This window comes from Corvus brachyrhynchos, unplaced genomic scaffold (assembly GCF_000691975.1).
Source record: "Corvus brachyrhynchos isolate BGI_N302 unplaced genomic scaffold, ASM69197v1 scaffold53, whole genome shotgun sequence".
In the NCBI taxonomy this organism is placed as follows: Eukaryota; Metazoa; Chordata; class Aves; order Passeriformes; family Corvidae; genus Corvus; species Corvus brachyrhynchos.
This window is the reverse complement of record NW_008237681.1, coordinates 1,052,248-1,077,552: the sequence shown is the minus strand read 5'-3', so window position 1 is coordinate 1,077,552 and position 25,305 is coordinate 1,052,248. Positions and strand designations below refer to the sequence as shown.

The following is a 25,305-nucleotide window of genomic DNA, read 5'->3' as shown; positions in this document are numbered from 1 at the left end:
ACTCTTTCCTTGTCCTCTTTCTTTCTCCACTTTTCCCGCATATTTTTTGTGCAGCCAGTCAACCACAGCATCACCATCCATTCATGAGGCTACTGATGTAGCCATTTGAAAGTGCTCATGGCCAGAAACTGTCCAAAGGGCAGACAGGTTCTCCACCATATAAGTCTGTGGGACATGTCTGTTTTTGCAAATGTAGATGTTGCTCTGTGAAAGGGCTTTCATAACTATGGATCTCTCGACAGTCTGAATTTTCCAGGCCCTCAAGGTGTCTTGTAAAACTCTCACGCTTGGTTTCTGCTTTCCAGTAAGGGGTCTGGTTTATATGCTGTTGGTTTGATAAAGGTTGCTTCACTGCCATCCTTTAAGTCATAGTGGTGTTTTGTTGGGTTTTTTTAGTGGCAATGAAAGTTCTGGTTATCTTTATTTCTTCTGTTTTGAAGCTTATCCATGTGTTTTAGATTTGTCGGCATTTTTGGTGTTTGTTCTTCTAAATTCCATGGTGTCAGGTTCAGTGTGTCTTTCTGATCTCATATCCTTTGAGAATTGATGGCAGCAGTGGGAGAGCAGAGCCAGTTGCTGTCTTACATGTGCAGAGAGTGGAGACGGAAGTTCTGTGACTGGCATGTGGTTTATACTCCTTAGGAGTCACCAGCTTTTGAGGGGAGATGGAGACACACTGTTCATGTTCTGACATTTGTGTAGCAGAAATGTTTCTGTAACCTTTCTCTTGAAGGTATGACGCAGATTATGTTCTGCTCTGTTTGAGAAATACATTGTCCTAAAGCTTTGCTGAAAGGAAACAATACCAGCTATGCTTAACAACCCCCTCCCCAAACCAAGAATAACCTGGGCACTGCTTCCAGCTAATGGCAAAAACCTTAGTGCATGCCTGCAATTTCTATGCAAGAGGAAGTGGCAGGCCAACTTTGGTGGCAAAGCTATTGAATATTATCAGCACGAAAACAAAAATGTCATTGTATTCAGCTGCTAGACTTTCTCATACCATTCCAAACAAGCATCGACAAGAGCTCTGTGCTATGCAGCATGCAATGTCCTTCATTCCAAGTATTTGGTAACTTCCCAGAATTATTTGTGTGACAAGTGTTGCTACTAGGTTTCTGTTAAAAACTGCAAAGGCTTTAATTTTTTTAAAGATGTTCACCAGAGAAGGAATTTCTTAGAATTGTTGCAACTACGTCAGAGGTTTTTATATTTGCCTTGTTTTAAACAGAGACAGGAAAGATGGAATGTTTTCAGCCTAATTTTTAAAAGATGTTGATCTGACAGAGATCTAAAAACGTTTTCTCTATCTTGGGCATGTATTTTCTGTGTCCTATGGAAGCACAGCAGTCTCTTCAAATAGCAGTTATTGCAGGATCACAGGCATGTTATTGTTTCAGTGTAACACAGGTAATAAGTGAAGCATTTATGGCTATTACTGCCTGGTGATCTCATAAAAAAAAAAGAAAACAGACACGCTTTCCTTACTTCAGCTTCCCAGTTCAGCATTTCCCTATTCTTCTGGGGTTATAATCCAATTATGAACCTTCAATTATTTTCTGTAATTCATTGATTCAAGAAGAACATTAACTTTTAAACTTCTTTATAGTAGGAAACTAATAATTAAAAGGGATAAAATTATTCACAAAGTCATAGAATTTAAGATCCAGAAGAGACCAAGGGACAGTCTACCATAATTTTCTGGTTGATTCAGATCTTTAAATTTCCCTTTTGCTTTTGGACTAAACATAGCAATTTATTTTGATGTAAAGACTGTGTTCCAGAAAAGCACCCACTCTGTAACTGAAGATGTGAAAACACCAGCAAACCTACCATTGTTGCTAAGAGTTTGTTCCTGACCATCTCTAAACCTCTAAGGTTTTGATTACCTTTAATTGTAAATCATGTGTTTGTCCATCCTCAGCTGTGAGCAACAAAACCCCATAGAATGAGAAAACTGCAGCACCCTCAAACCTTTATTTTTAAAAGTAAGGAATTTGGATCTAAGCCATACTTAACAATTTCTCTACTCATCTTTAATGTATCTTGTCTCCTCTGCTTTACTTAAATCAATACCAAATTTAGAATTGCCAATTAAATGGATTATGACTAGGAAGTTTTTTTGATTACAAGAATTAAACACAAATATTTCAATATAAAATTTATTAAGTGCCTTACGAACAAATGAAGTGCCTTATAACAAATGAATTCCTATCACATATATGAACATACAGCCAGTTCAAGGACCTGAAGGATTCATATAGGACAACCTCTTGACTCAGAATAAAATGAACTCAAGGCAAGTGCTTCTAGATGGAAAGGAAAACTGATGCCTGTGGTCGAACAGAATGGAAAATTCCAAGTCGTTGGTGGGGTTTAAAGGAAAGCAGGGCACTATACTCATGCCATGATTTTGGTCCCTGCTTAACAGAACTGGACTACAGACATAAATGTTAGCAGGTCATATAGATGTGGGAGACAGGTTGTAATGACACAGCTGTTAAATGCTATCAGCAATTTCAGGAACTGCAGTTGTTCCATCTCTGTTTTCACTGAGTGGTAAGAAAAAACTGTCTCTGATTTGCAATTGTTGGTTCTTACTAGATTCCTGTGTTTGTTTGTTGGTTCTTACTGAACTTAGATATAGAGAAACAAGAATTCCTCTCAATCATAAGACCACATTTCTTGTCCCTCATGTGTCCCTGCCATGCTGTTCCCATGGTCCATTGAGGACATGGGGCTGCTGTTAGTTCAGTGCTAGCAGCTGAATCTCCCACTGCTTCTGGTCATGTATAGCTCTATAGGCAGCATACAGGCATTTTGTGGTGGATTAGAGTGGCAGGAAGTGTAACTACAGCTCATTGCAACTGCTTGGATGATGTTGTCTGTCAGTACAGTTCAGTGCGTAGTGAGCCAGCTATGTGGAACAGATGTAAACTCCTCATTCTCCCTCATTCTTTTTTCCATTGCTCCTCATCCCCCCCTTCTCTAATGCACTCCTCCTCTAAAGCAGGATGTGTCTGCAGAGTAGTCAGGCTCATAATGTCCTTAGTGGGTGCTGGTTAGCAGTGCAAGGATATTGATGAGAAACTCAAGTTAAATCTCCCTTTGGAGGCTGCTGTGGAGTTTTTACAACTCACGTACATGTGGCATTTTAATCTCTCCACAAAGACTTCTGAGAGAGATTTTTAAAGGACTGTGCCACTAGTTAGTAGCTGTCACCAGTGTGTGAGGCGTGCTCTCAGTGGAGAGTTTAGCAGCCCTCTGTTGCACCTGGAGCCGAAAGGTCACCAAGTAAATACATGTCTATCTTTTCAAGCTGCCAAGTCACGGCAGCATCACGTAGGACTCGGGATGTTGAGCCTGTGAGAGAGATCTCTGCATCTCAGCAGAGTTACAGACCTGGGGACCTTTTTTTGGCTGGGGGATATGCTGCAGCAGGCTGTCTGGTGGGGGCGTCGAGGCAAATTGGACATGCTGAGGGCTTGTGGGATTTAGGCTGTGTGCCAGCAGTAAAGTGCTTGTCCTCTCCTAACAAGGTAGCCCTCTAGTCCTGCTATCAGGAGGGCTGCAGCTGCTCTGCTTAATGGTATTTAGTAACAGTACGAGCAGTAAAGCGTGCTCTCCTGTTACACAGAAATCCACTAATGCTGGCATCAGGAGCGGCGGGTAATGCAATCACACCCACAAAAATGATATTAACCTAACATTAAAGAGCTGTGTAGACCAGCAAAAGACAGGAAATAAAGGAGTTCAGGCTTGAAACTTTATCCTTAACTCACCCATACGGTGTTGAGGCATTTGGAAATTTCCACAGATCATGTGATTTTATGAGACCTACAGTGGGGTGGATTGTCCTATTTGTATGCAGAGGATTTCCTTGGTTAATATCAGCCAGCATTTGTGAGAGTTATATAAAGAAATCACAGCACAATGTACAAAGCGTAGCTGGACAATGTGAGATTTAAATATGAATTTCTTGGTTTGGGCAGTTTCCCCAACCCAGCTTTTCTGAAGTGCTGCATCAGGCATTCACTGTGTTGACACTTTTCATTAAGACCCTCTTCCAGTTTCAGAACTAATTTTTAGAGTTGGGGTTTTTTTCTGATCAACAGTCGCTAAAAAGGTTTTCTTTTGTTTAAAATTTACCTTTTGATTTAAAGACACTGCTCCTGTTTATTTAATGTAAACTCACTGGAACAAAGCTGAATACTAAACAAAACCCACTAAAGCCAACTCTATATCCATCTTCAGGATTTATTAATATTTTTCCTTAGTTTTGGTTCTGCTGAAACTAGTAATGTAGCTTGTGGCTTCTAGCCCTCCATTGTAACTCCCTTTAGCAGCAGGGACAAGGGGAAGTTCTTGCAAGAACCGCATGGGTCAATGAGGAGACAGCGAGTCTATCCAAAAGATGTTTCTAAAGAAAGCTTAAGCTGTTTTGTGAGTACAGTCATTTTGTTTTACCCATTGGCATCAGAGACACTAAGAGTTAAGGGGAGAATTGTCTGTCACTCCAAGGATGGGAATTCACTGCAGTCAGATGTGAGGCTGCAGATCTCCCAGGGATGGTGAAGCCAGCAGGTACAATACTTGCAAAGCAGCTAAAATGGCAAGAAGTGCAGCACCCAGGTATTTTCTCACATCTTCAAGCAGGTTGTGCAATCTGTGCTGAAATTCATTCTGCCCTTGGACAGCCTTATGCCAGTACCCAAGGAAAACCTATATGAGCCCAAGTAACATCTGATTAGGGTTTTCTCCCGTGTGGGGGAGGAAGGGAACTACCTCCTCTGGGAGAGAGGAAACTACATAATGGTTGTTACCTCGGAGAGATTAAAAAAAATTCAATCTAGTGCAGTTGAAGTAAAGAGTGACAGAAACCAGCAAGAAACATTTTATTCTTGTAATAGCTCATTTGGGGATTTTGTATGGTGTTTTCTGGGGATGATGAACCCTTGGTACGGTTCAGCTCCGAGGCTGTTACGATTTTTCCCTGTGTGCTTTCTGTGCTAAGGAGCTGGGGAGGAGTGCCACCGTGTCTGTCTGTCTCTGCGGTGAACAGGATGGTCATTAATGACCATGCATAGAACAGTAGGATGGCTGTATCCTAGGGGAAATCAATTTTCTGCAGAGAGCCAGGCTTGTAAAGAGTAGAAAATTTCCACTGAAAGGGGGAGGAGGGGAAAGGGAGACAAAATTGGCAGAGCAGGGATTAAAAAGTACAAAGGCTTCAAAAGTAAGGGAAGACTCAAAAGGCTTTCTGTTCAAGGTGGCTTTTTTTTCCTCTGTCAAAACTGAGCAGGTGTTGAACATACTAATCTTAGAGGTGGGAGAGAAAACAGCCTTTGGGAGAAGGTCGGGATTGTGGGACCATGAGGAGGTTGGGGAGAACACTTCCAGGGGTTTAAACAAATGGTGATTCTTTCTTCTTTTTTGAAGTGCGTTTTTCTTTTAGATGGAGAACAAACATGCAGAACTGAGTCAGTACTGTCCATTTCACTTCCTGAAGGAGCCTCTGTTGCAGATGCTGCTAGGTTTTAGAGCCATGCGGTGAAACCTGGGACCAGGTAAAAGCCAGCTAAAGTAGCTCCATGCTCTCCTGCAAAACTGGCATGACAGTGGTGTGGATGGGTCCTTGTGTTCCTCACCATGTGCAGGTGCAGTTTGGAATTCAGACTAGGGCCTGAATTTTTCTGCCATTCTCCACTCTTAAGCTTTTGTGTCTCTTCTCTGAATCAGTTTTGCTGCAACACTGAGTGTCTCTCTTAACTTTGGGTGGCCCTGTGGCTATGAAAATTCTCCCCAACACTGTAATAGTTTGCTTCACTCTCACTTCTGTAAATTTCCTTCTAATCCAACCTTGATCTTCCCTTTGCAGAGCTGGGGAAAGTTTTATCAAGCTCTGTTATGAGAGTAAAATGACAGTGTCCTAGGGAAAAAAAAAGTTATTTCACAGGGGAGATAAGGGCACTAAGCCGTAACTGGTGTTAAATATCATCATTCAGATAACAGCATTAGTAAGAGTATATTTGCTTAGACTTTTTAAACTATGTTTGTATGTTTGTGTGTCTTAAAAATGTAAGCAGATGTAAATTTTTGCATCTCAAACAAGAGGATGATTCTTTTCTGACTCTGCTCAATATTAAAGGCTAAACCAGAGATAAGATAACATACCATAAACATGGAAGCTTGAACAAAGAAACTGTTGTCCTGGGAATGTGGGAATCAAAAAGAAACTGAAGTATGAACATAGGAAATTGTGTTACAAAATGGAATGTTGCATGTAGAGTAGCATTTATTGGCTCTTGAAACTGCAAAACAGTGCAAATCCACAGGTTTGTCTCTTGATCCCTGTGTTCTCTGGAGCAAGCCCAAGTAAAGTGAAGGGCAAAGGCATATGGGAAATGAATAGCTAGAGCAGACCTTTTCTTTTGCCTTGGCTTCTTATTCAAGATGTTGGTCTTTTGAGAACTTCCTTTCTTGAACAGCAGAAAGGAAAAGGGTCAGAAACTCCCAGGGTCTGAGTAAGTGGGAGGAAAGGGTGCAAATGCTGTTGATGAATAAGACGTTTCAGGAAATGTGTAAATATATGGTCTGATACTGCAAGTGCTAGGTTGATGAAAGCTGGCCATTGGGTGCATTCAGGACTGTCCAGGATATGAATTCAGTTGTTCGTAGTTGTAACTATTTGCAGAATATTTGCCAGTTTCTTGTAAAATGTATCTTTGACTCCATGAAGTATGAGTGTGACCTTTTTACGTAGGTTTTGTGCTTTCACTGCTTCTGATGGGATGTTCAAAAAGCAGGCAGCTTGCTGCTGTAGGTGATCATTTTAAATTTTGTGTTACTAATTTTTAAACCCAGCACCTTTGACAGATTATATTTGGCAGATTATATAGGATGGAATATAATTTATCTGTATAGGATATACTTCTTATTTGTATATGTGATAGCAGTAAGTGAGGCGTGTCAGCAGTGGGGTTTTGATCTACCTTTAAATCCAGCTCTTTTTATAAAGTGGGGAGTAGAGCACAGGCTGGATTTGTTCCTTGTTATAATTTTTTTTTCCTTGGGATTGTTTTCTGGGACCCAAACCATGCAACTGTCAAGCAGTGTTTTTACCCTAGCTGAGGTTGTTCACTAATATTTGATGACGATGTAGCCCTTGGTGTTGCCATGCCTCAGATTTTTATTGCAAGGTTCACAGTATTTGTTTCTTAAACCCTTAGTTCCTTAGGTATGTGATAAGGTAGAGAACTCAGCTTTCAATTCTTATAAAAATGTAGGTTTCTTTCCCCCATGGCTCTAAAGAGAAGCATGAAAATACAGCCTGAGTCTATCACAAAAGCTTGAAATAGATAAGCAAAAGAAAAGAACATCTCATATTTATTTGTAATTTTTTAATGCCAAAATTGATTTCATAACCTTTTCTTGTGCATTAAAGAGCAATTGACAGTGCTATGCTCCTTGACCAGTTTCAGGGAGATGTGGATTGATTCCAGTGAATCACAGTTCTCTCTCGCTCAAAGTATGCCCAATACTCAGAATGAGGTCTCAGATTTTCCATGTGTATCTTTATATGGTTTGAGGATTGAATCTTATTTAATTAGTTTATTTGAAAATGCCTGAAGCCAGTAATATACAAAAGTCTTTTCTTGAGGGCTCCCAAGCAACTGAAGCTAATTTGCTTCCAAATTCAGCATTACTGGTCAGATTTCAAAATGGGCTCCCTGTGTTTTTTTCAGTGAGTCTTTTGTTCCTGGGGTAAAATTTTTCAGCAGAAACATAAAATATTTAAATTCTTGTGCCTTTCTGTAGATCTGCCCATGGATATTTCAGAAAGGATGGGCTACAATGCATCTCTTCATTGCTTTCCATCTAGGGTTCTGCCTAGCAGGATCAACCAAGTGTCCTTTTAAGGACAGAAGACTGTATGGATGTAAAGAGTTTATTTCTTTAGTGAATCCCATGGCTTGTCTCATCCCTTCCTGGTCCTTGTTGGCTGTTTTTGGGTACAAAGTGAGCCACAGCAGAGCACAGCAACTGCCAGTGTTGGCTTTTCTTCTGTGGAAGACTCATGGCCAAGGTGTCCGGTGAGAGCAGCTGGCACAAAGACAGATTTTGTTTAACTAAAATTTTGTTTTTCTTAGGCTCAGAAGTGCTGACTGATGAGCAGAGAGCTACAGGATGTGCTAGTTATGCTGCACAACCTGCCCCTTGATGTTTTCTTAAAGTAGAGCTTCAACACTTAAAAGACATGAGGCAATTGCTCCATCAGTGTAAATTAGGGCAGCCCTTGGACCCAGCAGAAGTGTACCACATTTTTGGAAAGCAGAAGTCTGATCCAAAGTGCAGTTTTTAATAAGGTTTGCTGCTCCAAAGATATTAATCCACCTGACATAGTGAGGCTAATATGTTCAAATACGTCCATCTGTCTTTGGATAATAAAGAGTGAAGAATTATTTATACAATAGACAAAGACTCTGAACTAAATATATTTTTAAACCTGTAAATATGTTTTTGTATCAGGTGACTCTTCATTTAATGCTGCATTCACTTGCAAGTTTTTAGTGGATTTGAAAACCCAAAAAAAAAATTACATGGTTCATAAATTGTATATCTATATTGCATGTGGGGCAGCTTCACCTAGTTTGAATTTAATTGTTGACATAACTATCACTCAAAGGAAGTTTTTGGTGAATACCTGGGAGCTGTGGTGAGTTACCAGCCAGAGCAGATTTCTCTTCTTAAAACTAATTACTATGGTAGTTATAGGCCTTGCACTGAGGAAAGCAAAGCCCTGGCTGACTGGGTACATGCACTTGTATGTCCTGTGTACATCTGTTTGCTGTGTTTCAAGGCGGTAGGGAGGACTTTCCACACCAAACAAGCACATTAATTTATGAGCCTACAAACACAATTTAACCTTGAGAAACGTGGTTCATCCTGTTTAAGTTCAACATGCCTGAAACTGTACATGTGCATGAGCATTTAAACATATCATGAAGAAATAGCTTATCCAATCTGTTGTCACATACCCTCCTGAGCTGTCTTTATATTAGAGTTGTATAAATAAATGGACTAAAAATCTTTGCTTTTATAAATACACTTGAAGGAATTAAAATTCAAAGGAACTCAAACCCAGAAGTATTCTGTCCCAGTTCTGGGTAAGCAGTGTGAACTTTTGCCTGCATAATTGTAAAAATCCAAACCCAAGTGCTTGTTGTTTTTTCCTGAAAATTTCAGGCAGAAAAAAATGTGCTTCTCTGTGCCATTTTTGTCAAAGTTTGGCCTTTGGAAAATGAATACAACTGTGACATTCCAGCCCTGGAAATAAAAGGATTAAAATAAATATATTGAAGAAAGAGAATAATTTCTATGATGTAGTTCCTGAATAATGTATTTTGCAATGTAAAAATCTGAAGAAACAGTTCCTCTCAAAACTGTGTTGTTTCTAAAGACAACCTGAGTACCTGGGTTTTTCTAACTTGTAAATAATGAAATGGGAGCTCTGTGAACTCGAGAAGTCTCACTCACACATTTGACTCAAGTGGCCTCTGTGTGAACCCTATAAAATACTTTAGCTTTAAATTATCAGTTTGAGTTCACAGTCCCTGGTGGTAGCTGGAGTTCTTGCTTTTATCTGTAATTCCTTTTCTTTTTAATTCCTCTTCTTTTTCTTGTCTATTCTTAGAGAGGAACCACCTGATTGAGGCATGTATATAGATATACATGTATTTTACAATATGTTGCAGTTACTGAATTCCTTTAAGAGCAAATTGTTTTAGTGAAATGTCAGAAAATCTTCACAAACTGAATGCTCAGAGTTCCCCTGAATAATGAGGCTATTGTTGAATGATTGAACACTTCAGAGATTAATATCACGGTATGCTGGCATGCTGGTTCATACCAACTGTAATTCAACAATGAATCTTCCGTAAGTAAGCAAGACTGTGAATGAGAAATCGGATACAAGACAGCACAGCATGCTAGAACATACAAAGTAAATAAATTCTACTCATTGGAATGATATGTTGGGGGGAGGGGCATTTTCACAATATCTAAAATAATTGAATTGTTGGATAGAGGAAATTCTTCAAGTTTGAAGAACTGCTTCATTTTTTATTTCCAATGCCTATGAGCAATGATTTTATAGTAGAAAAGGTTTGGACTTTTTACAAATCCACTGCACTTTGAAAATTACTGTAGGCCTGGCATTATCATTTGTGACAGGCTACAGTAAGTCACGTCTTATTCTGTGAAGGGTTTCAGATTCCTAAACAGTCTTCCCAACAGTGCCTCCTATCATACAGAAAATTTAGAGGCACTGCTAAGTGTCTGCAAACAAAAGTTGCATTTTATTTTTTAAGACATCTGAATTCTTGAAAATATGGAATAATTAGTAATTGAAGATTTAATGATGGCCCAGAAAAAGAACTGAACTGTACTGCATGAAATCATAGTTATTAATTTGTGCATGAATTTCGTTTTCCATACTTAATTTAGCAACTGTAGAATATTTTGCTAATTAATTATTAACACTGGTTATTTGTCATGGCAGAACTGTGAGGGAAAAACATAGCTCTCTATCAAAGTAAAAACATAAATGTCATAATTTTAATATGATATACAATAATGTAATCAATTTTTAAATAGTCTTAAATAGCTTCAATATTTAAATATACGGATTTAATATGAATATAATACATAGCACTAATTAAGAATAAACAGCATTTAGAATAGAAACTGCAGCTAATAGCCAAGTGTCTTACTTGCAACAAACTGAGAAAAAACTCTGTAAAATGTCAGGCTTTGGGGGGGACTGCCACATTAGTAAGTGGCGTTTTATTCTGTCTTGGGTAACAAGGGTGTGACAAATCTGTAGCCTTATTATAAACTCTGTGAATAGGATTTGAGGTTGGTACCTACTGAAGGCAACGTAAAACCTACCTTTGATTTCTGCAAGTGTTGGATTAAACCACTTGGTTTCATTTACATGCTGACAAAAAATTCTTCTTTCGGTTTTTGCAAGGAAAGGAACAAACCTACAGGAAAGGTTAACTGTGAACTACTAAAATTATATACGTCTTGCAGGTCTGAAAGTTCAAGGTCTTACTATTCCAATGAATGTTGTGTCTGTTTAAATTTCATTTACTTTAACTTCTGTTCTACCTGGTCTAATTTCCCAAGTACTTAAAGAATTGCAATAAGCCTGCATACTTTCATATGTTACTGTTTTTCCAGAGGTCAAGGTTCATATATTGTAGAAGTATATAAATGCAGATTAGTTTGAATACAAAGTATGACTGACTCTTTCTTCATAAATATATGTGTTGTCTTGTAAATACATTTCTAACTTGAATGTGAGACACATATTTCATTTTTGTGAAGGTGAAGGCAAGACACATTCCTGGGCTTTAATAGCAGTAGATTTTCCTTTGGAAAGGAAAGCTAGAATTTTAACAGCAGAGGACTTTTTTGTAGATTTTTCTTCACATGCTTGTTTATTTACAGGATTATCTTTCTGAGGTTGTTGACATTTTACAAGAAGCAAACTTTACTAAAACTACTAAGTTTTCCCTATTCTTCATTTAACACAGTCTCCAGGGCTGTATTAGAGCCCTGTGATTTGAGATAAATGGTGCTTGCATCTTCTGAAAAGTGGGATTTCTGAATATGATCTGTAAAAGCAGTGTTAAAGTAAATGGCATGATCCATAATCTGAAATACCCTTTTAGGTTCTTTCTTCCTAACATGGACCTGTTCTTCAATAGAATGGTAAGATCTTGGATTTTATTTGTCTAAAGCAATAATAGTGTTTACAGACATGTTATATACTACAGTTATTTTATGAATTTCATAGCTTTTCCCCTCTCCTAGTTCTGAAAAATGTGTTTTCAGTGGATGTGGGATGATGGTGACTAATAGGCCCATGTATGAGTGAAATCACTACACCTTTAGTAGTAAATATCTGTACCAGAAGATACTATTGAATGTGTTGCTTTAGTGATTCATCAACCTGCATTCTCTTGAAAATTGACTCTTCACACATGCTACAGTGTTGATTACTGTCTGCTTAAAACTAGTCTTCTAACTGTGCTGTTAGGAACAGAAATAGACGTTTCAAAAATTGCTGAGCTGTCCTTTCAGAATTTGGTGCTAATGTCTCAGGATCCCTTCTGAAAGTCCAGGGCTCATTTAGATGTACAAACAAAAGATTTAAGAGGTCCCTCTCCCTTTTTCTGTGGTGTTTTTGAAACTCTTGGACGAGTTGATATTCTGAACTGCTTTGCCAACTTCACAGAATATTGTGAATTGGAAGAGACTCAATAGGATCATCAAAGTTACTCTGTGGGTGAAGAACCTTTACCTAAGCCTCCCCTGCCACAACTTCAGGCCATTCCCTCTGGTTCCTGTCACTGGTCACAAGAGAGGGGAGATCAGCGCCTGCCCTTCCTCATGAGGAAGTTGCATACTGCAAGGAGGTGTCCCCTCAGTCTCCTCTTCTCCAGGCTGAACAGACCAAGGGACCTCAGCCATTCCTCGTACAGCTTTCACTCTAGACCCCTCACGATCTTCACAGCCCTCCTTTGGATACTCTCTGATAGCTTTATACCTTTCTTGCCTTGTGTCACCCAAAACTGCCCCCAGCACTCGAGGTGAGGCTGCCCCAGTGCAGAGCAGAGCAGGACAATCCCCTCCCTTGCCCAGTTGGCGATGCTGTGCCTGATGCACCCCAGGACATGCTTGGCCCTCCTGGCTGCCAGGGCACTGCTGACTCATATACAACTTTCTGTCAACCAGGACCCTCAGGTCCTTTTCCACAGTGCTGCTCTCCAGCCTCTCATTCCCCAGTCTGTCCATACATCTAGGGCTGCCCTGTCCCAAGTACCAAATCTGTCACTTTCCCTTTTTAGACTTCATACTGTTGCTGATTGCACAGTCCTCTGATTTGTTGAAGTCTCTCTGCCCTTGAGGGAGCCAACAGCTCCTCCCAATTTTGTACTGTCTGCAAATGTAGTATCCCTTCCAGTCCTGTGTCCGAGTAATTTATGAAGATTTTGACCACTGGGGATGGAGCCCTGTGGAACCCCACTAGTGACCATGCCCAGCCTAATGTGCCCCCATTCACTGCAACCCTTTGTGCCCAACCCATGAGCCAGTTGCTCACCCACTGCATATGTTTAGCCAGCTGTGTGCTGGACATTTTCTCCAGCAGGATACTGTGAGAGACAGTGTCAAAACCTTGCATTTTACTGAGTGAAGGAGTGATTTTTGTAAACATGACAGCCAGACCAAAGTAAGTAGAGAAGACAGCATCCAAACATTAAACTCTTACAGAAGTATGGTCTTGTCAGTCCAGTACATCATGGGTTCCCTGCAAGTAGCTCCTTCTGTTTGTTCCCCAAGCCATGCACTGATCTGCATGAGGTGCTCTGAATGGCATGTATTTTGTTGTTGTTTTTTTGTGTGAATATGAGAATTTTCTCTTAACTTTTCAAGTTGTTTTTCGTTTTGTTCTGGTTTTTTTTTTTTTTTACTTAAAAATAATATACAGAGAAAGGGCAACAAAGCAACTCACTCTTTGTTAAGGGACGGAATAGTAATGTCTTATATTCTAGGAAAAATGCAGGCATTTAAAATGCCACACAGTAGATGAAATGCCCAGAACTTATCATGCAAATAAAAAAAATAAAAAAAAAAAAAATTGGAGTGAATTTCCCTTTTGTGTGTATTTGGATGTTGTAAGTTCATGTCGCAGTGTATTGTAGGAAAAATGTCTCTCCAAGAAATTCAACAGCAGTTCTTTCTGCACTTTAGGTCTTCATAATGTGGGCTTTATTTTCTCCGAAAATCCATGATTTGCCTAATAGAGTCTGCTTTAAACAAAATAAACCTGGTTGTGCTATTTAGATATTAATTCACAAGAATGAAAGCGCCTCAGAGTTGCTTATCTAAATCCAATTACTGCTGGTCAAATTCATCCCAGTACAAAAGTTCCCAAGATAAAAGCATACATTACCTAAATGCCCAGAAATGCAGACTGTTTTCAGTTGGGTGGATTGTGCTCTGAGCAGTGCTTGGGGCCTTGAGTGAACTCAAATGCTGGGGACATAATTGTTAAGCTCTGAACTCGGAAATTACATGATAACTCCATTGGTTTTTACTGAGCAAGGAAGAGTTCTGTACACCAGTTACTCAAGTTTCAATTCCAAGCTTCACTTTTTTTGAAGTATACAAGCAGTAGTTGGAATCAGGTAAAAGCTGTATTTTGTACGTGCCTGTGTACCCATTGCCTTGTAGATGAGGATGGCAACACATGTGCAGGACTGAGTTGGGTGAGTGGTAAGAGACTCATCCTGTCTGATCCCACAGATATCTTGTGTTATAGGACTAGCTGTAGCCAACCTGGAGGTTGCCTTGAAAGACAGAATATGATGTGCCTATCCCAGAGGTTTTTTTTCCCCATAAAAACATGGAAAAGCTAAAAAGTTTGAGTGGCCCCCACCAGCCTGGCCTCCTAGGAAATCCATTCTTTGATGCAGCAACTCCAGGTCACAGCTGTCACTCAGCCAGCTTCCTCTCTTGGCATGTTGCCTGCCAGCAGTACCTGGCTCCTGTGCCTTGAGCCAGTCCTTAGCTGAGTCTCACTTGTCTCCTAATCCTAGCTGTCCACTTACCTTTCCTGCACCCTAGCTTCCCACAGGCAGGAGGAGAAATGGCTCAAATTCCTTGTGTGCTTTGGGACAGCACATTCTCCTCTGTTTGGGTTTGGCTGTGGTTAAGGTTCATACATCTTACAAGGGGTATCACTCACAACTGGATGGTTTCCTTCAGGAGCTATCTCCATTTTAACAGCAGTTATCAAATAACTTCCTGGAAATGATCGCGTTGAGCTTTGTCTGCAGTGTAAGTGCTGATCGACCGCCTGCCTGAAAGCTCTTAAAGTGATCTGCTTTGATGTACATACATTAAGGGCTTATTTTGCATTGTTTGCATCTTTCCTGAGTCTCTGCTGAGTGGGGTGAAAATGTGGGTGCAATGGGATGGGGCTCTTGAAAGTGATTTTTGACATAGCTCTATAGCCAGGACTGAACAGGGAGATTGTTTCTCTGTGCACAGCTCTGTGGGCTCTTCCCTTAGTTCTGCCTTTTGTGTGACATGGGGTCAGTTACTGCTGTTGGTGAGTGAAGAGTTTCTAAATGACCTTTCGTAACTTTAATAGTGTATGTCAGATGACTTGAACAGTTTCACCCCATACTGATATATACAAGAGAAATTAAAATTGGTTATGGTTGTTAGAAGGTATTTCCACCCCCAAGTGAATGTTTTCTTGGAATGCACGAGTGGCTGGGCTGGGCCAGATAGGAATTTGTTTCAGCAGCTGTGGAGGTGCCTTATGTTAAAACAGGGACAACATGCGATGGTGCTACTCTGGTATCCTCTCACAGTTTCTGGTGGTATGTGACTTCCAGGGCACAAATATGTCTTTGCTTTTAATTTCATGAAAGATTTTCCCTCCTAGATGCTGTTCAATAGCTTTTTGTAATTATGCATCTGTGGGACATCAGTGTGGGCTGTAGCAATGCGTTCCCCAAGTAACTCTTCATTCTGGAACCTGTGGTTTTTAAACTTTGTAATTTTCTGGGTAGTCCGGATATATTGTGAGAAACAACAAAGACAACTAGTCACTATTTCACTGCATGGGTTCTTCATTAATGTGGTGAAGTCCTAGTCTGTGCAGTTGCTCCTGATGTGGAAGCTCTTTCAAAATCTGACCACCTGGTTTTAAATGAAAATTATTATTACATAAAAAAGAATTAAAAGCATAATTGAATATAAACAATTAGAAGGTTTTTTAAAAGCACTTGAAGAATTTTGTTTGTGGTTACTATGCATTTAGATAACACTTCAGGAAGAGTATCTGGAAACCTTTTGAACAGCAATTTCAGTTCAGATGCTCAATAGACACATTCTTGAGGTAGCCATTTCTCAGATTCATTATGTCTATTTCCTTAGACAGAGTGATGCAGTAGGTTATCCTTAATGATACAGCCATTATTTTGAAGCGTTGGTAATATGGCATTGAGGTGAGCTCAATTCTACAGTCATCCTTTTATGACCAGAATTTTTGATTCGATATCTTTGAAAGAGTACTTCCATGAACTGTAGTCAGGAGAAAATTAAATAGTGCTCACATTTTCTCATGACAGGCAGCCATACCTTTTATTTTTTTACATTAATTATATTAGTGGTTTGTAGAACACAGGTGTGCAGGCTGTTGAATTTTATAATAATTTCCATTTAAATATAAGAAAACAAGAGGTCAGCTCTTGTGATGTATTTTATCCTTATTTTTTTGAGTATCCCCACTGAAGAATACATTTTTTGTACTTCTGGGTGAATCTAATTGTGATTAAAGGTAAAACAAACAGAAAGCCACACAACTTTGGAGATGAGACATAGCTTAATACTACTCTTCACACATGAGAGAAAGAAATATGACTGCATTTGCAGGAACAAAATACCTTCCTGATTTCGTGCAGCACACAAACTAACATTCTTCATCAGAACTGATGTTCTGATTACTGTAGAATAATTACTTGAAATATTTAGTAAAACAGTGTCCAAATTAATTCCAATTACTTTCTTATGGTAGCACTCAGGGTTTATAGCAGTAGATTAAATGGCCGACATATGGCTAATTGCCTATAACAGTGTTTGTTATTGTGGGGCCTCTTACCACTCTGATGTCTGTTTTTGCAAACGTGAAGGTGTGCACATAACTTTGAATGTGGGGGGAAGCGTTTCCGGAGCTGAACGGAATTCTGTGAGTGAAATCTCTAGTGTAACTAAGTGTTTGCAGGATTGCAGTACATAGCAAATAACTCTGTGAAATCTGTAATAAAAGCAGTGGAACCACAAATGCCTTTCTCTGCTGGCAAGAAATGTAAACTTTTAGCTCTCACATGACTTGGATGAAACAACATATCAATTCATTAGGAGCGGCTGGACTGAAATGGAGGCTGGGTGTTAGTTGTTTTTGGCGGAAGTTTAGGTAAGGGTTGTGTTTTATTTGAGGTTGTTGTGGGTTAGCCGCTGATTTTTGTTGGATTCTTTTTCCATATATCTGTCTGAAGCCTGTTACTGTACAAGATAGGCAGGTTTTTGCATGTTTTTCCATGTATTTGATATTAAATCTAAATAAATCAAATAAATGAAGGTGCACCACATGGGCCAAATTTCCTGGTGGGTAGGTTGACCCACTGAACAGCCATAGATCACTGAATTGAATTTGGCTTTGCCTTCTCAAGACACGTGCTCCAGTATCTTAGAGGCCAAAGTCAACTTCAGGTACTACCATGAAGAATTACAAAATTAAGTGGAACATAAGTGAGTATAAAGGCCACTATTCTGGAAACACCTGAGGTTGGAAAAGCCTGTGATCTCATGGTTAGCATTAAATCTGTTAAGTATTTGGTTGGAGTGAAGCCAGCTATGGCAGAATAAATTCTCAACTACCTGCCCATGTACCCATCACAATGCAGTGAACAATGGCTTGTGCCTGCCTGCAGAGCCCAAAATCCTTCTGGACTGCAGAGTCAGCAAAAAAAAAGGGGGTGGAAAGACATGAAGGGGAGGAAGGCTTGTATGACTTTTTTTGGTTCCTAAAAGAAAGCTGAGTTGGGACTTGATTTAGTTTACACAAATTGTTAATGCCCTTAGGTCCATTTTTCCTCTTCCTGGCTGGTTTTAGACTGAAACAAATGAACTAAAACATGCTTTTTCCTCCCCAAATGAAAGTCAAATGGAAGCAAATGCTTTTGTGGGTTCTTAGGGAAAGGAAAAACAGTGAAATGGAAAGTCTCATTTCACGAAAGCAGAGTAAAGAGAGAGGGAGAGACAGTGCCCTTTATCTTAAGCTGAGTGGCTACATGTCACTTGCAGTATGGAAACTTCATCTGAGAACTTTCTGTCAGGCACAAAATTGCCTCAAATTTTTTGCAGGTATCAAAGAGTATGTTTAGGCGGGCTATTCCCAGTCTTTCCCATTGGTGCTAGTCCCCTTCATGAAGTATTTAAATGTTTTCTGGGTCCCAGACTGAAACCCAAGAGTCCCTTTTACTCTTTGTTGTGGTACCATTCCCTTTTTGTCTCCCTGTTTTTTTGATTTTGTTTTGGTTTTTTTTTTTTGGGCGTGTGTATTTTTTTTCCTTTTTATTTTTGACTGATTTCCTGAGTGTGTCTACGGGCCCATAGGACAGAGAAGAGTGTGGCCTTCCTCCTGAGGCAAAGAAGGGAAGAGCAGGAAGGTTTTCCACATCCTGGTTTCTGGATTTCAAGTAGAAGTCACTAACACCAAGTCTATATTGCTGTTAATAAAGATTAAGCAAATAAGCGTTTGTCTACCATACATTTCAATGGTTTATAATTGATGCTGGTTATTTTCCATGGGTGTTGCTTTGCAACAAGGAGATATAGTTTTATTAAATCTTTCACAGTAATATGTCCTTTGTGGATGTAGAAACTTGTGTTTCATGGAAAAGTCCTTCAAATGAAAGCCCAATATATCAGAGTATCAATAATGCTTTTTAAAAAAATGTGGGAAAGGGCATTTTAAGGGAGGTTCTCTTCAACGAAGACCAACAGAAATGTATCAGTGATTATTTTACTTACTCTTCTGATGTCTTATGTTCATCCATAAATGCCATCTTCTGTGATCTTTTACCAGGATTTTGTGATACTTACTATTAAGTCTGCATTTTTAGTCTTAACCTCTGTGAGGTAAACACAGATACCTATTTTATGGTCTAGTTGTTGAATCTAACAAGTTGTAGCTGCTCGAGTTCCCTCTTCACCATGCTAAGTTTATCAAATTGCAGTGCAGTGCCATGCTATCTATGGGAGGTGATATAAATTCAAATGAGTGTTAACATTCATCTTGAAAAGAGCTGGGAGATGCACACAAACCTCAAAGGCTCTGTTTATTGAAACTAGATAGAGTGCATATACTTAGACATGGATGCATACATGAGCACAGCTGTGCATGCATGCATATAAAAAATCACCATATTTCCTGCATTTTTGTTAATCCTGAAGGAATGTGGTCCCTCTGTAGTTAAACTAAACAAACTATTAAAAAATTATTTTAGTCAAAGAAACCTCCTAACTAGTATCAGTGAAATCCTTACTATGATTGGCATTTGTGCTGGCAGTGCATGGACCAGAGATGGACAGGATGTGGCAACTGCTCTTCAGGGGATCTTTAAAGGTGTTTGAACTAGTGGCATAAGGAACATCTCCAGGATTATCAGATGAACATTTTTCGAGACCTGTAGACCTCCTCCTAGGATATGTATTACATGCATGCAAGAATCACTATGTACTTTACTAAAATATAGTAACGTGTACCTCTGATTTTTGTTTTCTCCATAGGTATGGGAAAATTGTATCCACAAAGGCAATTCTTGACAAAAACACGAATCAGTGCAAAGGTACGTGCAAAGTGTCCACCCTGTGAGTTCATTATCAGTTTGAATGATTGACTGGTGGCTTGACTGCCAAAGCTTTGGCTCCAACTGTGCAATCAACATAATGCACAGTATATTACAAACATATTTAATAATGCCAAAGCTTTGAGTTGTGCTTCCAGGAACATTGCTCATTAATTTTTTTCATTAACAAACAAAATGAAAATCACAAATCAGAACAAGTATCAAATTGCTTCAGCAGAAGAGTAAATTACCTTCTAACCACATAGTTCTGTCTTATTTGAATGATATCATCAGTGATGCAAATTTATTTCCTATATAAAACTGAGAAACCTTTGGGAAAAGTTTCCCAAGGAAAACCTGGTCTAATTTTTATATTTTTGTGAAGTCTTGGCCTATGCTAATGGAAGAAGAAAATATTTTTTATGACACAAATAGATCTACAAGTTGCAATACCAAGATATAAAAATAATTCCTCTTCCAGTTTTATGTTCCTAATTTTTCTGCTAACGTATGAAAATATTTTTAAATGAAATATAGCATGTTTTGTGTGTGTGTAGCTATATTTGCTGAGAAAAATATTGACTAACGTGTGTAGTAGCATTTCGGGACTAGAATTGTTACTCATTTATGAGTCTGCAATGCCACTGAGTCTGTGGGGGAGAAGCTGTGCTTTAAAATGATTCTGTAGCTTTCTGCTAGTGGCATACAGAATCCTTTTGGAGTAATAAGACCTATTCGAGTGGGTTCTTCTGAAAAGAAGAACATTTCTATATGTTTCTATATGTGTTAGTAAAAAGAGAAGGCATTGCAGTTCTGGACTATCTTGTGAGTAGCCAGATATGGGGTGAAGAGAAGCAGCAGAGAAGCCTTCTGGGGAAATTATGAGATGGGGACAAAATCCTGCCACCTGTACCAAAGATGTTTTTGAAGTTTGTAGAAGTGTGTGACTTTATCTATTGCATGCCAGAAACAGCACTAATTAGGTACTCAGGAGAAAAGCAAGTTGGAAGACTGCAGTTCTAGTCTTAGAAAACTCTGCCAACCCAGTTGGTCATGGGCCATTGTCATAAGGTGCTCTGCTGTGCATTTGCTTTTGCCTGAACGTGCGTTTTATTTCCTTGGGGCACTCTTCTGGCAGAATTCTGATAACATCACTCTGTATTTCTTTGAATATCACACCAGGAACAACACCTCATTGTGTTTGGGATTTGGTGGGTTTTTTGGCTTTTTTCGGATTGCATTATGAAAGAATACCCTTGTGAGCAGAATTTCCTTTGCTCCCACTGCCAGTAGTAAACAAGGAAAGGAGTGGATCTGTTTGTGAAACACAAAATGTGAAGTGAAAATATGTAAAGAATATGAATGGTAGAATTTTGAGAAATAAAAACATCTGGGTTTGGTGTTCTTTATATTATAGTTAGCTTTAAGATTATTTTAATAGGAGACATATAACAATCAGTTGGAATTTTCTGAAAGTTTGCTTTCATGCTGTTGTATTATACTGTAGGGCAGAAATATCTATTTGTATTTTCAAAGATGGATCTTTATGACATAAGTGGTGCCATTAAAAGATCATAAACATAATTGGATTTATTAACAGTATGTTTTATGGCATAAAAAGATGTTTACTGCTTTAAATGCTGGGTACAATTTCCTTTTTCTTCAGTAAGGCTGCCAGAAAAAAAGAAAAAGCTTCTCAGGAATCAGAAGTAGAAGGGACCTGAAGAGGTCAGGACCTGCCTTGGGGCAGGATCAGCTCTAATCCACTGCTGAGGGGTATTTCTGTAACCTTCGCTCAAAGACCTCCAGTGGTGGAGATTCCTTGAGCTCGTCAGGCAGTCTGTGATAACACTTCCTCTTCTCACTATTATGAAGCATTTCCTAATGTCTAACCCAAATCTCTCTTGATGCAATTTAAGGCTATTGCTTCTTTTCTTATCCCCAGTGGACATGTAGAGCAGTGTATTCCTTTCCTTTTTGCAGCAAACATATATATTTGGAGACTGATGTGCATCTGCCTTATCTTTTCCTTAGATGAAACACTAGTCCTTTAACTTTTTCCTTAAAGGCAATTTGTTTTAAATTTCTGAATATATTACACTTTGCTGGTCTCTCTCTAATCAGCTCACTCCTTACTTGAAGAACTTGGAACTGGGCATAGGATTTTTAGATGGCCTAATTTCTATCATTTTAAATAGTACAGAGGGGTTTCATTTGTCTTCTCTGTGATCACGAGTCTCCTCTTTGTTGATGTATACATATAAATAACAGTGTATTTAAAATATAGATGCACCTCTGAGGCACAGGGTGTTGCATGAGAAAAATGGTGCTGGTTTATGCTGAGAGATTCTGTGCAGCCCCTGGTTCTGTTACTCTCTTGCAGTGCTGCTGCCAGCCAGGCATTCCAACACAGGTGCTGTTCTGTGTTGTTGATTATTCCCTCCTAGAACTAGAACTTTTCATTTGTCTATATTTAATTTTATCCTATTTTTTCCTAGATACTCCTTAATTTACTAAGATTTGAGTATAATCTTAAGCCTGCAGAGTGCTTGCAGCATTTACCTCTTTAGTCTCCTCTTCACAGTTAATAAATGGTTTCTCTAATACACTGGACAAGATAATGTGGAAAATAGTGAATAATAACAGACCTGGGGAAGACTTTTGAGGAAACCGTCTCAGTACACCAGGTAGTGCAATATTGAGCCATTGAGAACGTCTTCAAATTGGATCTGCTGATCAGTTTGACACCTACTTCACAGCATTTTCAGCTAGACCTTTTTTTCTATTATCTGCTTAAGTTATGAAAGAGAAGCAAGGTTTAACTAAAATACATGATACTGAGCTATTTATAAGACTGGTTACATACCAGTTTATGTGCTGGTTTAGACAAAATTATTATAAGGCATTTTTTACTCTTTCTGAATCCATGCTGCATAGGACTAATCACCACCTTTGAAGGTCTGTGAATGGATTTGTACAACTGTTTGCTCCAAGATTTTTCCAGAAGTTGAAACTGTCTCTAACACAGTGGAGTCTACATCTATTCCCTAGAAAAACCCGACAAAAAACAACAAACAACAACAACCACCACCAAAAAGCCCCTCACAACACAACCCCCTTCCCCCCAAACCCAAAAAAAACCCCAAACCTAACCCAATATTCAAACAACAAGCAGGAAAAAGCCACGCTATTTGTTTGCTTCTTTCCTGTGTTTTGGGTCTCACTCACTTTCTGCCAAGTACGAGATTATCTTGTTAAAAGAACACATCATCCTGATATGTGTATCCAATGAAGTAGGGTGGATTAAATTCAAGGAGATGATAGAAATTATCACATGATTAGTGATTTCAGAATTTATTTCAGTGTCATTTGTGTGTTGACCAAGGTATAGGGTAAAGCTTAAAGTAGAAATACTTAATTTAGTGAGGAAATTATTTCAAAAACCTCCATGTAACAGCAGATCTGTTAAAATAGGTTAGTGCTTAGCAAGAAATGTTAGGTTTCCTCTTGGAAAGATGAGGAAAACACCTGGCAATGTACTTTAAATCATTCTCCAGTATTCCTCAGATTTTTAAAGAGATACCCACAACATTCCTGTCATGATAAGGAGCAGTGTTATCTAAGGATTTCTCCCTGGTATGAATTAAGCAGTTGGATCTAAAGTAATCGTATAGGTTGCAAGAGAGTTCACTAGGGACACCTTTTGACAACCTCTCATTTTCAGATTGCTCTTTGTTGGTGGCATAACTGCTAAGTGAGGCAGAGGAGAAGTAACAATCACCCTGTAATAGAACAATATATAAAACAAAATAAGCACAGTCATGACAACATGGCCAGAAATCTCCGAACAAAGCAAAGAACAAATACATGTGGAGAATAATGGAAAACAGACACATGATTCATTCAGATGTTCAAACACAAAACCCCTAATGAACAAGTTGGAGACGTTTGGCTGCTTTTGCTTTTTCCCTTTCCCTCCCCTCTCTCCCTCTTCCCCTTGCACATTTCCCTTCTGGGCCTACTGTATTTGCTAATTTAAAAAGTAGGGGAAATGAAATAAAAGAAACCATTCAAGAGAAGTGTTAATCTGAAACGTGTAGACTCTTCTCTTTCCAGCCCTTGCCGCCCACCCTCTCCAGCCTGGCTTGCCTTTGATAGACCTACGTGCTCAGAGCTGAGGGAATGAGTAATGGTTGTTTCACAGTACAGTTTCCATACCTCATTGCAATGGAATACAGAACAGTTAATCTGCCAAATACACAAGCCCATTTCTTAGAGTATGAATTACTGTCATCTGCGTCTGCCCTTGCAGACACTGTAATTGCATGCATGCAGATTTGCTTCCTGGTTTAATCAGGGGCTTGCATGATTTTCAGTATTTTGCTAGTACCTTAGAAGATGAGCACACGAGAATGACTAAAAGTCTGAAATCCCACCTGTAGGAATTATTTTTTTTAATAAATAAAACCTATAAATCACATTAATTTGTAGGAGACAAACACTTTGGTGGTACATTCTTCATTTTATGTACATTTTTTCAAACCATGGGTGACTTGATTTGTTGAATAGCAGTGTTAGTCTTAGGAGAGAAATGTGCTTAACATGACAAGGGGAACTAAAGTGACTCTGTTTATAATTTTAATATTTCATTACGCCATTTTTCTTATTGAGAAACATTAGCAATGATCTATTTCTTTTTAAAATAAGAAAACTGGGGATGCAGATATGCACTCATTAGGATTGTGGTAGGTTTATGATAAAAAAAATGCCATGAAGTCATCTTTGTTAACCCACCATATATCACATAAAATTTTATTTCTCCAGTTTCCTTGCTGTTTTTTAGACCAGGACTTAAAATTTACCATGACCTATTTTATAAATTGAGAGTTTATTTGTGTAACAAAAATGGAATAACTGGAGGCTTACTATAAATGCTGGAGATAATTGGAATGGCATGATAAAGTGGTGTTTCATATCTCCCAAAAGGAGTCTGTCCTGCCTTGTGTAGTGTTGCTACTCATCTGCTTAAGTTCACCAGCATCCCTAAATACTCTAATGCGTTGGAGCTTAATGAGCTGGAGGCTTCTGCTCTGGTGTTCTGATAAAGAAAGCTTACAATCATACAGTAGATATACCTTGGTATGTATGTTAGATAAAATACTTTCAAAACTTTGAATTTAACAGAGTATTTTCTGCACATATTCTATGAAGAGTGAAGGTTATTTGTGATTAAATAAAATTATGCATTTTTACTTTATATTTTTAAATTAATATTCTTATTGTTGAGATGGCCCAATTTGGTTGTGACTAGCAATGTGAAGCAAGTCTATGTAAAATAATAAGCTGATGGGAAAGAGCTAAGCTACATAGAAAGCTATTTAGTTAATAAATTTTATTTATTGGGAATAAGCTCAAATTACAATAACTGTGCTGTGTAATTTATGATTCTCAGAATTGCCATTTTGAAAGGGAAAAAAATCCAGACAAGTAGGTCTGTGCCTGATCACAGACTGTAAACTGTTCACACTAGGAGGGCATGCACAGTGTGCTTCAAGGGGAAATGGATCTTGTAGAAAGTAAGTAATTTGTAAAACAGACTTATTTAAGTTTGAAACTCTAGACTTGTGTAGCTAATAAATCAGTCCTGTTTTCGATGCCAGAGTAGCAATAGATGTGCTGATTTTTTGTGCATTAGTTTTGTTTGCATTTTTTTTTCCTTTTTGACCCACTCCAAAGCATTATGTAATCAGTGGCATAATAGTTCTCAAGTTATTAAAAGTGTAGCGATATGGAATATTTTAGTTCAGCA

General features: G+C 38.7%; 1 protein-coding gene across 7 annotated transcripts in view; it reads left to right on the top strand.

Moving 5' to 3' along the window:
- The window catches only part of RBMS3 (RNA binding motif single stranded interacting protein 3), a 707,084-nt gene that overhangs the window by 367,023 nt on the left and 314,756 nt on the right, over positions 1-25,305 (top strand). For all 7 annotated transcript variants that reach the window (XM_017732086.1, XM_017732084.1, XM_017732083.1 and 4 more), the window contains one exon: positions 19,438-19,496. In XM_017732086.1, coding sequence (XP_017587575.1) covers positions 19,438-19,496 — 59 coding nt within the window. The remainder of the gene's footprint in view (positions 1-19,437; positions 19,497-25,305) is intronic.